General features: G+C 56.5%; 5 protein-coding genes across 5 annotated transcripts; 2 read left to right on the forward strand and 3 right to left on the reverse strand.

The window, feature by feature from the left end:
• Window positions 1–1,194: 1,194 nt before the first annotated feature.
• On the reverse strand, window positions 1,195–2,613 carry NGA_0458200 (patatin-like phospholipase domain-containing protein; the record flags this gene model as incomplete). Its single annotated transcript, XM_005853611.1, has 2 exons — window positions 1,820–2,613; window positions 1,195–1,674 (listed from the first exon to the last, which is right to left on the reverse strand). Exons 1-2 carry the CDS (start codon window positions 2,567–2,569, stop codon window positions 1,195–1,197), a joined length of 1,230 nt encoding a protein of 409 aa, XP_005853673.1. The 5' UTR covers window positions 2,570–2,613.
• Window positions 2,614–2,829: 216 nt separating this feature from the next.
• Window positions 2,830–4,014, forward strand: NGA_0125002 (uncharacterized protein; the record flags this gene model as incomplete). The annotated part of the gene is made up of 4 exons (XM_005853609.1): window positions 2,830–3,036; window positions 3,165–3,269; window positions 3,530–3,595; window positions 3,877–4,014. The coding sequence occupies exons 1-4, from the start codon at window positions 2,863–2,865 to the stop codon at window positions 4,012–4,014; spliced, it is 483 nt and encodes a 160-aa protein (XP_005853671.1). The 5' UTR covers window positions 2,830–2,862.
• A 1,148-nt stretch (window positions 4,015–5,162) lies between these two features.
• On the reverse strand, window positions 5,163–7,411 carry ISPE (4-diphosphocytidyl-2-C-methyl-D-erythritol kinase; the record flags this gene model as incomplete). Its single annotated transcript, XM_005853613.1, has 3 exons — window positions 5,163–6,067; window positions 6,120–6,207; window positions 7,190–7,411. The coding sequence occupies 3 exons, from the start codon at window positions 7,409–7,411 to the stop codon at window positions 5,163–5,165; spliced, it is 1,215 nt and encodes a 404-aa protein (XP_005853675.1).
• Window positions 7,412–7,687: 276 nt separating this feature from the next.
• NGA_0458300 (ring-finger-containing e3 ubiquitin) lies at window positions 7,688–9,292 on the reverse strand (the record flags this gene model as incomplete). The annotated part of the gene is made up of 4 exons (XM_005853612.1): window positions 7,688–7,978; window positions 8,180–8,314; window positions 8,523–9,248; window positions 9,278–9,292. Coding segments are annotated over 4 exons (1,167 nt in total), but the record flags the coding sequence as incomplete, so codon positions are not given.
• A 1,545-nt stretch (window positions 9,293–10,837) lies between these two features.
• NGA_0458100 (selenoprotein t) lies at window positions 10,838–11,852 on the forward strand (the record flags this gene model as incomplete). Its single annotated transcript, XM_005853610.1, has 3 exons — window positions 10,838–10,843; window positions 11,244–11,342; window positions 11,598–11,852. 3 exons carry the CDS (start codon window positions 10,838–10,840, stop codon window positions 11,850–11,852), a joined length of 360 nt encoding a protein of 119 aa, XP_005853672.1.
• Window positions 11,853–12,493: the final 641 nt, after the last annotated feature.

A 12,493-nucleotide genomic window follows, 5' to 3' on the forward strand; every position in this document is an offset into this window, starting at 1 on the left:
GAAAGTGGCGGAGGGGAGGGAGGGGAGGGAGGAAGGGAAGGGGGGGAGGGGGGGAGGAAGACGGGGGAGGAGGAGGAGGAGGAGGAACTGGCAGAATGTGTGCCCGACCACGTGTATCCGGTGCAAGCATTGCTGGGGCCTGTGTACGAAGGGGACAAGCACGTCTTCCATTTCTCCGCGGCAGCCTTGGTCAAGGGCCGGGTTTTCGTCCCCGAGTGGGAGGGAGGGCGGGGGGGAAGGCGGGAGGGGAACGGGGTGCGGGCAAAGAGGATGTATGATGAGAAGGGCGTGTTCAGACCGGAGCGAGAGAGGGAGTTTAGGCGGGCCTTGCGCGAGCTGGAGGGGGAGAGGGAGGGAGGGAGGGAGGAAGGAGAGGAGGGGGGAGGTCCGCGCGGTGGAGGAGGAAGGGAAGGAGGGCGGGGAGGGAAGGGAGGAAGCGTGGGGGGTGGCAGGGAAGGTGGTGGTGAGGGTCAATGGTGGAAAGGTGAGGGAGGTCGAGGGGGAGGAAGGGGGGCAGGAAGGGGGGGAGGAAGAGGGGGAGGGAGGGGGGGAGGAGATCGAGGGTATGGCGGTCCGCGAGCTGGCGGAGGGGGGAATACGCCCTCCCCTGGTTCGCGAGGCCACGATACGCGGTTCAAGTAGCGGGTGGAAGGGGATATTGTCGCGGCATTGGGATGGACGGGTGAGAACATCGAAGGGACAAGGGCAAGGAAAGGAACAACGTCGGGGCCCCGGCTGTCACCGGGGGGGATCCGTGGGGAAAACCTTCTAGAAATGGAAGGTTTTGCGATGGCAAATGCCCGGGAAGAAAACGTGTTGCGGTGGCGGACATTCCATGAAGTCCACAGGACCCGCCCGGCCCCCCCCCGAACGAGATTCCGGACGGATGGCAGGCAGGAGGTACGGGCAAGAAACGGAGAGCCACTTCCTCAGGAGCCAGTCCTTCCCACGAGGCCTCCTTTAATTGTTGGTCTTTGCGTTTTGATTTTACCACGCGTACAGTATTGATTGGATACAGTCGAGCCTTCGATGATGTTACAATGATTTACCGCAGTTGTCACAGTTTTGGCCATCGCACCATCGCTGCCATTCCTCCCCTCTCTCCCTCCCTCTCTCCTTCCTTCCCCCTCTCATCACAAGAAAGGGATCATCAAGCCCCCCCCTCCTTTAAGCTTCCGCCTCATGTACTCGCTCTTATCCACCCATGCCTGTGCATCCCTCCTTCCTAACTCGTAATACCGCTCCACCACCTCCCTCCCATTCACCGACCACGCGTCGCGCAACAGCTCCCGCATCCCCTTCCTCCCTCCCTCCCCCCCATCCCTCCTCCACCTCCGGACTCAACCACTCCCTTCCACCCTCCTCCTCCGCCGTGGGCCCCGGGCCCCGCATGACAGCTGTCGCCGGGAAGGGTGAGACCAAAATGGTACGGGCAGCGCCCGCAAGGTAAGGGCAGCCGAACCGGTGGGCAGGCACGCTAAAGTAGCCGTCGATGGACGGGAGGCCCCGGCAGGGCAGCGAAGGATACCCGGCAAAGAGGACGGGGACGTTGCAGGAGGCAAGGAGGACTTCGATCAGGTCGGCGCGGGAGGCAAAGGAGGAAATTGCCCGGGGCCGAAGGAAAAAATTGGCGCGAAAACCTGACCAGCCCAAGTTCGTGACACCGACCGTCACCTGGCGGGGAGCGGGGGAAAGATAAAAAGAGGAGGATCATTGCGGGCGATGGTTAGGGAAGAAAGATGTGAAGGATCGCCGCAGGTGTGGTTAGGGAAGAAGGATGTGAAGGAGGAGAAGGCCCTTGGACTCCCTCCCGTCCTACCTTCCCCGGCCGCGCGTTCAAACGCTCGTGGGCGTCTGGGGGAAGGACCTGGTCCAGTACCTCCTCCAATAAGGCTTTGAGGGTGCGACGACCGTTGATGTTCGTCAACCTTGTCGAGTAGGAAGGAGGGAGGGAGGGAGGGAGCGTCACCCCTGCTGCCAAGGCCGCCGCCACTGCCTCTTCATGCGAGTCGGCTGCTCCCCCACCAAAATCGAAGTTGAACAAATTTTCTGTTATGACTCCGGTGAAAGACATGGCCCCGCTCCATTGGTTGTTGATGGTGTGGCACGCATCGAGAGCTTTTTTCATCGAAATATCTGAGCCAATCAAAACCGCCACAAGGGCACCGGCACTCGAGCCTCCCAGGGGGACTTGATCGGTAATCAAACGCTTTTCCCGAAGCACAGACGCGACACCCAGGTGATAGGGGAAAAGTAAGCCTGCAGGACTGAAGGAAAAGCCTAGCTCAGAGGTTGGAAATTCCGAAGGGGGGGGGAAAGGAGCATTGATTTCAGTTGCAGGCAGGCTAGTGGTGGTGGGGGTCGCGGAGGAAGGGGAAGAGAGAGGATGCAATCCATTGCTGCTGCCTGCACGTCGTGCAAAGAGGCGAGGAAGGATGGAAAACGACAGGGTGGCCCGGGTCGCGTCCGTGATGACGGCAGGGCAGGCAGAAACGATGAGAACGATAGAGGTAGCCAAACGTGTCAACTGCCGGCGACCATCTCGTTGTGTCCGTCTTATTTTTGACATGGCTCCAGGCCCCCCTCCCAGCTGCTTCAAGAAACTGTGTGATTATTTTATGGTGTATGGATTTATGGGGGCAATTCTTTGAGAACATTTTTGCTGGAAGTACCCCTGGGGCCATATTTGGTGACAGTATTGCGCGTGCACAGTCGGTTCTTCTTCAAGTAGCGAGAGAGAAGAAAAATATTTTATGACTCGAAATACCACCGGAAAGAATAGAACATACAACTTTGATCCACATTCTCATTTTCATCCGACTCGTGGACACAGAATCCTTCGCGCTTAACCCTCTCACGACCATGCGTTCTTTTGCGTCCTTTGGAACCGTGGCCACTTTGCTCGTGGTGTCTGTTGCCGGCATCGCGGCCAACATCAACACCTGTACTAGCAATTCTCTCTTGAACATCCGTGGAGGCGGTTTCTTTGAGAAACTCGACTCCAAAATCTCGTCGTGGACGAAGAGTGGCGATGAGGTAAGATATGTGGTCTCGAGCGAAAGAATAAGGTCCATCGTGCGATGCCATCGACGTCGAACCTGATGGCAAATTGAAGATCTGCCCTCTTGCTGATTCTCCCACCCTTCCGCGACTGCTTTCTTTAGGCCATTGATAGAGCCTCCAAGGCGGTAGACTCTGCTTCCGACAGGACGAAAAACAAGATTGACGAGACTGATGCCAGGCTAAAGAAAGCGCAGACGGATGCGGAGGTAATGATGGGGGAAGAGGGGTGACGTTGAAGTCCGTCGAAGGGGGACGGATGCGTCCAAACGACCGAGCCAACGAAAAATGTGGACCCTGATGCCAAACAATCAGTAGAGACAAGACGATGGTGACAAATATCCTGGGCAAGACTTTAATGATTGCAGTAGATCACAGGCTTTGTGCCATATAGCGCTGGCGAAGATTCGTCACTCTCGTTGCTCACGTTCACTCCCTTCCTTTCCCCCTCCGACTCGATACCCATCAGACAAAAGCCAAAAAGTACGCAGCAGACGCCAAGGTCAAGGCAGAGAAGACGAAGGCCGAGGCCAAGGTAGGAGCGCTGCCTGAAGTCCCCTATTTCGCCCTTATCCTGCTCTTGAAGACGCGGTTTGTCGGACTTGTCAGGCCTCGTCTTGATGATTGCATGGCATCGACCAAAGTATCCTGCGTGTAATTTTTCATGGATCGATTGTTGAAGTTGGACCTTGCCCCATCATAGATTCTGCTCGTGTTTGCCTGTGGTCCAGTCTTTGCTTTCTTGGCCTTGGAAGACCGCGCGTCCCACTTTTCTTTTGCTTTCTTTCTCTCTCGATCCCTTACTGATGTTTGTAGGCCAAAGCACAACAAATGGCGGATGAGGCCAAGGCAAGTGCAGAGAAGATGAAGGCCGACGCCAAGGTTAGAATCGTGATCCCGCGTGCGTGCACAGGGCATGACAAGGATACGTACATGTGCACCGGCATGTTTTGATAACAGGGCTGGCAGGCGATCTGAGATGTGGGAATACAGCGTGAGAGTTACGCATGGCCGTGCATTGTGCGGTGCCCCTCCCTTCAGGGAGGTGGGAAATCGACGTGACACAGGCTCCCCTACCCCTCCGCCGTTCCCTGTCCCGGCCTCGTTCTGCGCGAGCCAGCCTGCTGCTTTCTGGTTTCTTCCAATACATAACGTAGCAAGACCATGCACCGTATTTAATTTCCTCGTTCCCTTCCTCTTTCCTTTATCCTCCTTCTTTCTCTTTTCCCCCCAGTCCGCCGCCGACCGCACCCGGGCCAAGGTAGAGGAACAGAAGAAGAGGGCGCACGCCGCGGCCGAAAGGGCCGAGAAGGAGGCAAACCGGCTCGCGGATCAGGCGAAACATGCCAAGTCGGAATGGAAGGCTTCTGCCAAGAAGGCAGAGTCGGCCTTGGACGACGGGATCGATCATGCCCGGGGCATCTTTGGAGGCATCAAAGATTTTTTCAAATAAACGGATGAGTAACACGACGGGCTGGGGTCACGGTGACTATGCAACGAAAGAGGAGGAGTTGGTCTGGCGCCTTGGAGGGAGGAAAGGGAGCGTTTCGTGCCTTGCATCTCTGGGGTTGGGTGGGATACTTGAACTCGGATGCCTGATGCGATATGGGGGAATGATGCCTCTTGCAAGAGTGGTAAAAATTGACGTTTAAATAATCTAAGGGTATATTACAGCCTAATGTATGGCCTGAATACAGATCGGAAGAAGGGGAGAAAAGGATCGGGAGGGACAAGAAGGATCATAAGAACCAAGCACTTTCCACGCGTCGTATCACCACATTGTCCAACTGGATATGAGAGAAGGGGCAACGAGGGTTTGAGAAGATTGGCAGTATGAAAGGGGAGAAGATTGTAGGGAGCGTAGCCACATGGGCTATTCGGGCTTCGCAACCCCCAAAACAAACCACGACACTTACGTTCAAATCATGAAAAAGGGGGATGCGGGATAAAGCTTGTGAAGAATGGAGGAAACCCGTCGCTAAGGGGATCGAAGGGAAATGGAAGAAGTGACGCAAGCAAACTCGGAGCCATCTGCTTTTTGCATGTACGTCAGTCAGTTGCTTGTTCGCATTTTCTATCACCGACCCTCCCTCCTTCCCGTTCTACGCGTGAGGATTTGGGTACCAGGCCTTGGGGTCATCCGACGGTCGGTTCGTGAAGGTCGTGGCCCATATGTCCACCTCCATTTCCCGCGCAAACGCTGCCGCATCGAAAGATAAACCGGCCGAGGAAGGGAGGGAGGAAGGGGCAGGGGCCATGGCAAAAATGGCGGTGCCGCTCCCAGACATCATCACACAGTCAAACCCTCGGGCCAACAATGCTTCTTTGATGGCTTTGAGACGAGGCACACACTGAAAAGCCGGAGGCTCCAGGTCATTGATGTACATGGAGGCAGGGCCTAGCTCGCCACGACTCAAGTGCTGCGTAAAGGCCGCCAAGAGATCCCGAGGGTCCTCCCCATTTAGAGCATCCAGGTCCAACGCCTTGAAGACGGCGGGGGTGGAGAGACCCACGGGCGGTTTGACGACGTAAAGCTTAATGCTGGAGGGAAGGGGGGGCACGGGTTCTAGAAGCTCACCCCGGCCAGTGCAATAGGCTGTGCCTTTCGAGAGGAAGAAGGTGATGTCAGACCCCAGCTCTTTGGACCACTCGATCAGCTCCTCGTCCGTCGCCGGGGTACCCAACAATTGGTTGGCCGCGAATAAAGTGGTGGCAGCGTTGCTGGAACCCCCGCCTAGGCCTGCTTGGACGGGAGTGCGTTTTTCGAGGTAAACTTCGAAGCGCTGGGTCTTGCCGGTCTTCTCTCGGAAAAGATCAAGGGCCCTGAGGACCAAATTGCTCTGGTCCGTGACAAGTGAGGTATAAGAGGAGGAGAATTCATCTTGCACGGCAATGGCAGGCAGGACTTTGAGGAGAAGTGTGTCTCCAAATGCCACAGTTTGGAAGAGGGATGCCAGCTCGTGGTAACCATCTTCGCGGCGACGGATGATGCGGAGGAAAAGGTTCACTTTAGCCGGTGAAAAGAGCTCCAGATCAAAATTTCCTTCGCGTCTTCGTACTTCCAAGGTCGACGTTGCATGTAAGACAGTTGATAGACGGCGTACGGGTGAGGAAGAAGAGAGGTCGGCCGCAGTGTGTCGAAACCCGCTGAGGATGGAAGGAACAAAGCAGAAGATGGGGGCGGGAAGTAGTAGGAAAAAATACAGCAAACCATCCAAAAGCCATCGCTTCGACAAAGAGCCTCTGCTTCCTTGAGCTATCCCCATCCTGGAACATATAGACGTAAAATGTGTGTTAGTTTGCGACAGGCATGCAAGACAGGGGCATGGCAGGTGCCACCCATAAAAATGGCGCGAAAGCTGCTCGAGGCAGGAGGTTCAAGAGGCCGCGACGTCCTTGTGGACATGGGCCATGGCTTTGACTGCACGATAATGTTATTGACCGTGAGTGTTAATTACCTTTTCTTTCCCTGAGTGAGCGTGAAGGTCAAATATTTTGGTTTCCTGAGTGCTGAAACTTGACAATCGGAGGGATTGACAATTCAAAAGTATGGATTTAATCTCTCGTCAATTTTCAGTACTCCTGAAACGTTTATGTCCATTGAGACAAAAAAAAAGGACCTGTACGTAACATTGAAGATCCCATCATAAAACAGCAAAGAGCTGTACTGGAACTCCCATTTCTGGCTCATTCAATTTTTACAAGAAGACAAGTCACATTTCCTCTTATTTCGGAAGAAGTACATGTTGAATACCGTGTTAAAGCGAGCACAGCCTTCTGGCCCAAGCGAAGTGCAATGACAGAAAAGAAAGACCTGAAGCTTCAATATGGACGGCACTAATATCCGTCACAGTCGTTTAATTTTTTGCTTCTTTCAGTAGACAAAAACGCCGGCATATCGTGCCTGGGATTCGATGTGCCTGCTTCACATGTTCCTGCCTCGCTCACGGGTAAACCGCTTCTGAATGGCGCAACTCACCAAGTTAATGCCCGCGTTCAACCGTATTGAGCTGCGTCATCAGTTTTTGTACCAGCTGCTCTGGCGCATCCTCGTCTCACGGCCCCCATCCCCTCTCCCCCTTCACATTTCCAGGCTCTCTTCCCTTCCTCCTCGTTCGGCAGGACGCACCCGTGTCATGTCCTGAACCTCCGGTGCGGCCAACGCCCGTGCAGTCGCCACCCCTCCGCCTTCTTTGCCTGCCGTCAGCTCCCGCGCCTCCACGGCACCCACCTTCTCCTTGCTCTTGACCAGACTTCGGCCGGCGACAGCACTCGAATGGGCACGATTCATAGCCCCGGCACCTCCCCCTCCCCCGGCCCCTCCACCTCCTACACTAAAGCTGTGGGTCATGGCCGCAAACACATTGATCGCGGCAGCCGCCGCCTCTACCGTTGACGGCGGGGGGGTGGCAAGAGCCCCCCCCTCTGCTTCCTCACCGTGGGGCCGTGTCCCCTCCCTTCGTCCCTGCCCTCTTTCCCCCCTTTCTCCACCTCCCTCCCACCCTTTCTCCATCCCACAACAAATCCCGAAGCGACTGTGCACGCTGGAGCACAAGACTTGGAAGAAAGTGAGCAAAAAGAAGAGGAGGAGCATGGCCACAAAAAATGGAATCAGCAAAAATGCCACCAATGTGTTGCCCCAGAAGGAAATGCAGCCCGTGTAGTGCGCCCGAAGCTGCCGTCCCCCCTCTTCGTTCTCCCGCTCGTCATCCCCCTGCCCGATCACCCCCACGCATTTGAAGAGAAAGCAAGGGAAGCAGGCGATGTACAAGCCCGTGCCAATCACGAAGGCCGCCGGGCCGATAAAAATCAATTGCAGAATGGACAGAAATTTGACGAGGCGGATGTGCGACGGTGGAGGAGGTTCCAAATCCTCCTGCATCTGCATGTTCGGGCAGCCGCCGATCACATTCCACCACTGCGGGAGGGAAGAAGGGCAGGAGGGAAGGCAGGGGGGAGGGAGGGAGGGAGGGAGGGAGGGAGGGAGGGTTGAACGAGTGGGCGGAGTGGAACATGCCCCTCCTAGGCCATGTTTGCCAGCAACTATTAGATCCCGAGCTGCCCTTCCTCCCTTCCTCCCTTCCTCCCTCCCTCCCTCCCTCCTCCCCGCGATCCCTACCTGGAAATGGTCCGGAAAGGTACCATTGTCGACCAGTTTCCCGCACAGCCAGCACCAGTTTTGCCCACACCACACGCACGCCATCTGGTTGCATCCCCCCGATTTCTCCACCGGGTTCCCGCAACCCGGGCACGGCTGTGCAAGGGAAGGAGGGAAGGAGGGAAGGAGGGAAGGACGGAGGGAAGGAGGGAGGGAGAGAAAGGGTATGAAGAATGGCAATACAAGGCCGTCCTGGCGCGACTGAGACCTTTGGTACCGACCGCGTTATTCCCTCTTTCCAGGACCCGCCCAGACATTAGCACGCCCACGCCCAAGGCCCCCTCTCATTCGCCCTCCCTCCCACCTTAGCAATCGTGCTGATCATCGCTTGGTTCCTCAGGGTCTCCTCGTGCGTCAATTGCTCGTACTCTGTGCACGACTTGTTCGGATGCGCTGAGGCATGGAAGTAGCAAAACTGTTTCCCACATTTGCTGCAGGTCATCGCCGGCTGCTCCGCGTCCCCCAGCTCCGCCGAGTCGCAAAACGGACACATGCGGGCGTTACGGTGGGCTTTTTGAAATTTAAACCGCTCGTACTTCAACCAGGTCTCCGGGCACACCAGGGTATACATATCGCTCTCGAGAACCGGCGTCGCACAGGGGCGTGGGATGGTCCTATACCTTCTTCCCTCTCGCCCTGTTCTCCCGTTTTCCTCGCTGTAGAAGCAGGTGGGGTGGATCTGGCCTTCGGAAATTTTACACTCCAAATACGACGTAAAACACCCCCGGCAATACCGATGGCCACACGCCCCCAGCCGGTAGGTCTTGCTCACGCGTTCATACTCCCGACACACCTGGCAAAAGACGAGCTCTTCCCCCAGATGGGTCTTAACGATGTCCAAGGACATTTGAAACGACTGGGAGACATGCCGCCCGATCTTGCCCAAGGTGCTCAAACTCCCCGTGCTCCCTATCGACGGCCCCATTCCGTCCCCCGAACCGCCGCCTTCCCCGCCTCCACTGGCCCCGGAGCTGGTCGTTTGCGAGTCCTCCCGTGGGTGCTTGTGCTTGTGCGAGTGTAGATGTGGTGGCTGCCCTCGGACATCCCCCCAGGAATTACGACGAGGACGGTCATGGTGGCGTTGGCGGTTGGGGTGCTGGTAATAGCCTTCACTCCGTCGGCCGCCCTCCACATATTCCGTCACATTTCGACTCTTACGGTTCTTCTCCTGCCAGGACGTGATGTCCGCCCGTTCTCCCGCCGTCGGCGGCCCATCCGGCCTAGGAATGGTGGATGCCTGACTCGTTGGCACCGTGGAAGCGCCAGGGGCCAAAGGCGAGGGGGGCGGCAGAGCCGCGGACGAGGCATGCCCTTCCTCGAGACTGACCAGGGCATCCGAGTCAGGCGGTCCCCGAATGTCGTGACGGGTTTCTCGTTGCTCTCCTTCCGTAATTGTCGGGGAGGGCTCGCGACCACGAGAGAAGAACCAAGACATTCTTTCCACACTGTCAATGTGTATCACGCCAGACAAAATTTAATTCGTAAACGCACAGAGAATGACGGGAAGAAGTGTAAAGGATTTGAAATCCAAATTGAAGTGCAGAGATGTGGAAGCGCAGGGAGAGACTCGCGGTGCCCGACGCACGTGCTCCTCCGTTTCACTAATGAAAGCCTGCGTGACGTAATCTTTAAAGGAAAGAGAGAACATCGAGTGTGTGTTGTCAAATTTTGAATTCATTGTAAAGTTCTAGAAAATACTCCCCACTCGGACCTAAACGTGAGGGCGGGTAAAAGTTGCCTAGACGATGATAGTGCTTACTATACTGCGACACTTACCGTTTAGAAAACGCGATGACAGCCATCGAAAACAAGCATCTAAGCATGGCAATACCCGTTGGAAAACAAAGCTCTACAAGCAAAGCTTCAGGCAGGAAGCCTTGCACATGGCAACTCAATTGAATGTTGCTCGCATCAACTTCCCACAGGAATAGTCATCGTCTCCTCCAGTCTCGCCGCCCCCGTTCCGATCCTTTCCCCCTTGTCCTGATCAGGATCAATTATGCTGCCATTAAAAACATGGACGGAGAGCGCCAATGTGCGTCTCCGTGCTGTATGGGGAGAACGTGCAGGTACCTTTTGCGTTGTATGCATCGCTTTGTGCGCTGTACCAAGAAGCACGGAGCTTGTCCTCATGACCGGCAAGAGAGAAACTGTTATCTCGAGCTCTGCGAGTTCCCGGAGTCTTTGCCTTCTAGCCCCGGTGTTCTGTGTCCTATTTCAAGCTAGCGCGTACATAAACAGGTACACTCTCGTCATTGGTGGCGGCATGGTGGAGGTCGATGGCAGGGAAGCCGAAAATGCGGGGCAGGACCGTCGCGGCCCCCTCTCCGAACAAAGTGAAGCCCGAGTCGCGAATAACGACCGAGCGCAAAACATGCCGGGACCCGCTAACAATCTAGGCGGCTGGCCGCTATTCGTCCTCTTTCTTGCCTACGCGATGCTCCTCTACGCGCGCGACGGAACGTCGGAACCCAGCAACGGACGGAAAGATGCGACGAATTCCGCACCTCCCCTTGGGGACTCTGGTTCTTCCTCTGTCGAGATTTTACCGGAGGCTCCACTCCATGCCGCACGCGCACAAACATCCTCGCAAGACACAAAATCCTATGTCTTTTCGACATGGACGTTCGAAGGCGCCAAAAAGAAACATCCGCTTCAACCACACCCGCGAATCGTCGTGCAATACTGCACCAGCTGAGGTGAGGACTGGTGAGGTTCGGGCACCTTCAGGGATAACATTTATGCATTCCCGCAAATTGCGCCGTATTTGTATATCGTCTTCATTTTCTTACCAAAGTAATCCTTATAAAACGGCATTACATGGTCACTCCCAGGCATGCGGGGGAATTTTTTGCAGCTTTCCAAATTCCTCCGGCATCACTTGCCTTCCCTCGACCCCCATCCTCCCTCCACCTCCGAGCCTGCCACCTCCCGCCACCTGGAGCGCTCCTCCCTCATCCACGGAGAAAACTATCCCCCGCCTCCATTCGCGCAATTTCTTGTCTCGGTCATGGGCTACGGACAGCTGACGGCCGTCCTCCTCATGATTGCCGGGCGGCCCCTTTTTCGGGCGGCGGGGGTGACGCCGACGCCGGCATGGTTAGAGGCACTCTTGTCGAACAAGGTACGAGAAACACCGTCTGGATTTCTTTTTACATTAAGACCGGAACGATCTTGATGGCTTGCCTGACTGGCTACCCTTTCATTATAACCCTCATTGAACCAGTGGTTGCCATTTCCTCCCTCCCTCCTTCCCTCCCTCCCTTCCTCCCTCCTTCCTCCCCTCTTCCTCCTATTTCGACGGCCCCCGGCATCTCCTGCTCCACTCACTCTGATGCCTTATGCCCTCCTTCTCTCCCTCCCTCCCTCCCTCCCTCAGCTCCAGACGTTGGCCGTGGTCCTCCTTGGGAACACACTGGTTACCTCGCTCTCCGCAACCGGCGCCTTTGAAGTCACGTACTACGAGCCCTCCCCTCTTCCCCCGGAAGAGGAGGGGAGGGAGGGAGGGAGGGAGGAAGGGGAGGAGGACGAAGCATGGATTCCGCACCTCATCTTCTCGAAGTTGGCCATGGGCCGCATGCCGACTGGCGACGAGATCTTGACGGGCTTGGCGGAAAGGGGTCTGGTCGAGTAAGAGGGAGGGAAGGAGGGGGACTGTTGGAGGAAGAGGGAGGGAAGGAGGGGGACTGTTGGAGGAAGAGGGAGGGAAGGAGGGGGACGTGTTGGAGGAAGAGGGAGGGAAGGAGGGAGGACTGTTGGAGGAAGAGGGAGGGAAGGAGGGGGACTGGTGGAGGAAGAGGGAGGGGAGGAGGGGGCCTGGTGGAGGACGAGGGAGGGGAGGAGGGGGAGGGAGGGAAGGTGGGGGCCATGTGGACAAGGCAGACGGAGGACGAGCACGAGGAGTGCACAGGAAGGACAGACCCTCTTTACTTCTTGCGTGTCAGCAGCAGTCGTGTCGGGAATATAAAAGCTGCTTCCCTAACGACTCTGGTGGCGAGTGGGAGCAGAGGAGGAGAAGCGCGGGTCGAAGGGGACCGACGCATTCTCCGGGTAGGATTTCGTGCCTTTCTCCCCGCGTCCCGGGGTTTATCGGAGTTTTTCCCCTCATTCCGTCATAATGACGGCATGCGCGCACAACCACCTCGCGTGGGGCGGGCGGGCCTGAGAAAGACGGAGGAGGAAAGGAGGAAGAGACCACGGGCGGGGAGAGAGCGGCCGGAAAGGAAGGGGGTTGGGGAGGGAGGGAGGGAGGGAGGGAGGGAGGGAGGGAGGGAG

Source organism: Nannochloropsis gaditana, assembly GCF_000240725.1.
Source record: "Nannochloropsis gaditana CCMP526 unplaced genomic scaffold scaffold810, whole genome shotgun sequence".
Classification (NCBI taxonomy): domain Eukaryota; class Eustigmatophyceae; order Eustigmatales; family Monodopsidaceae; genus Microchloropsis; species Microchloropsis gaditana.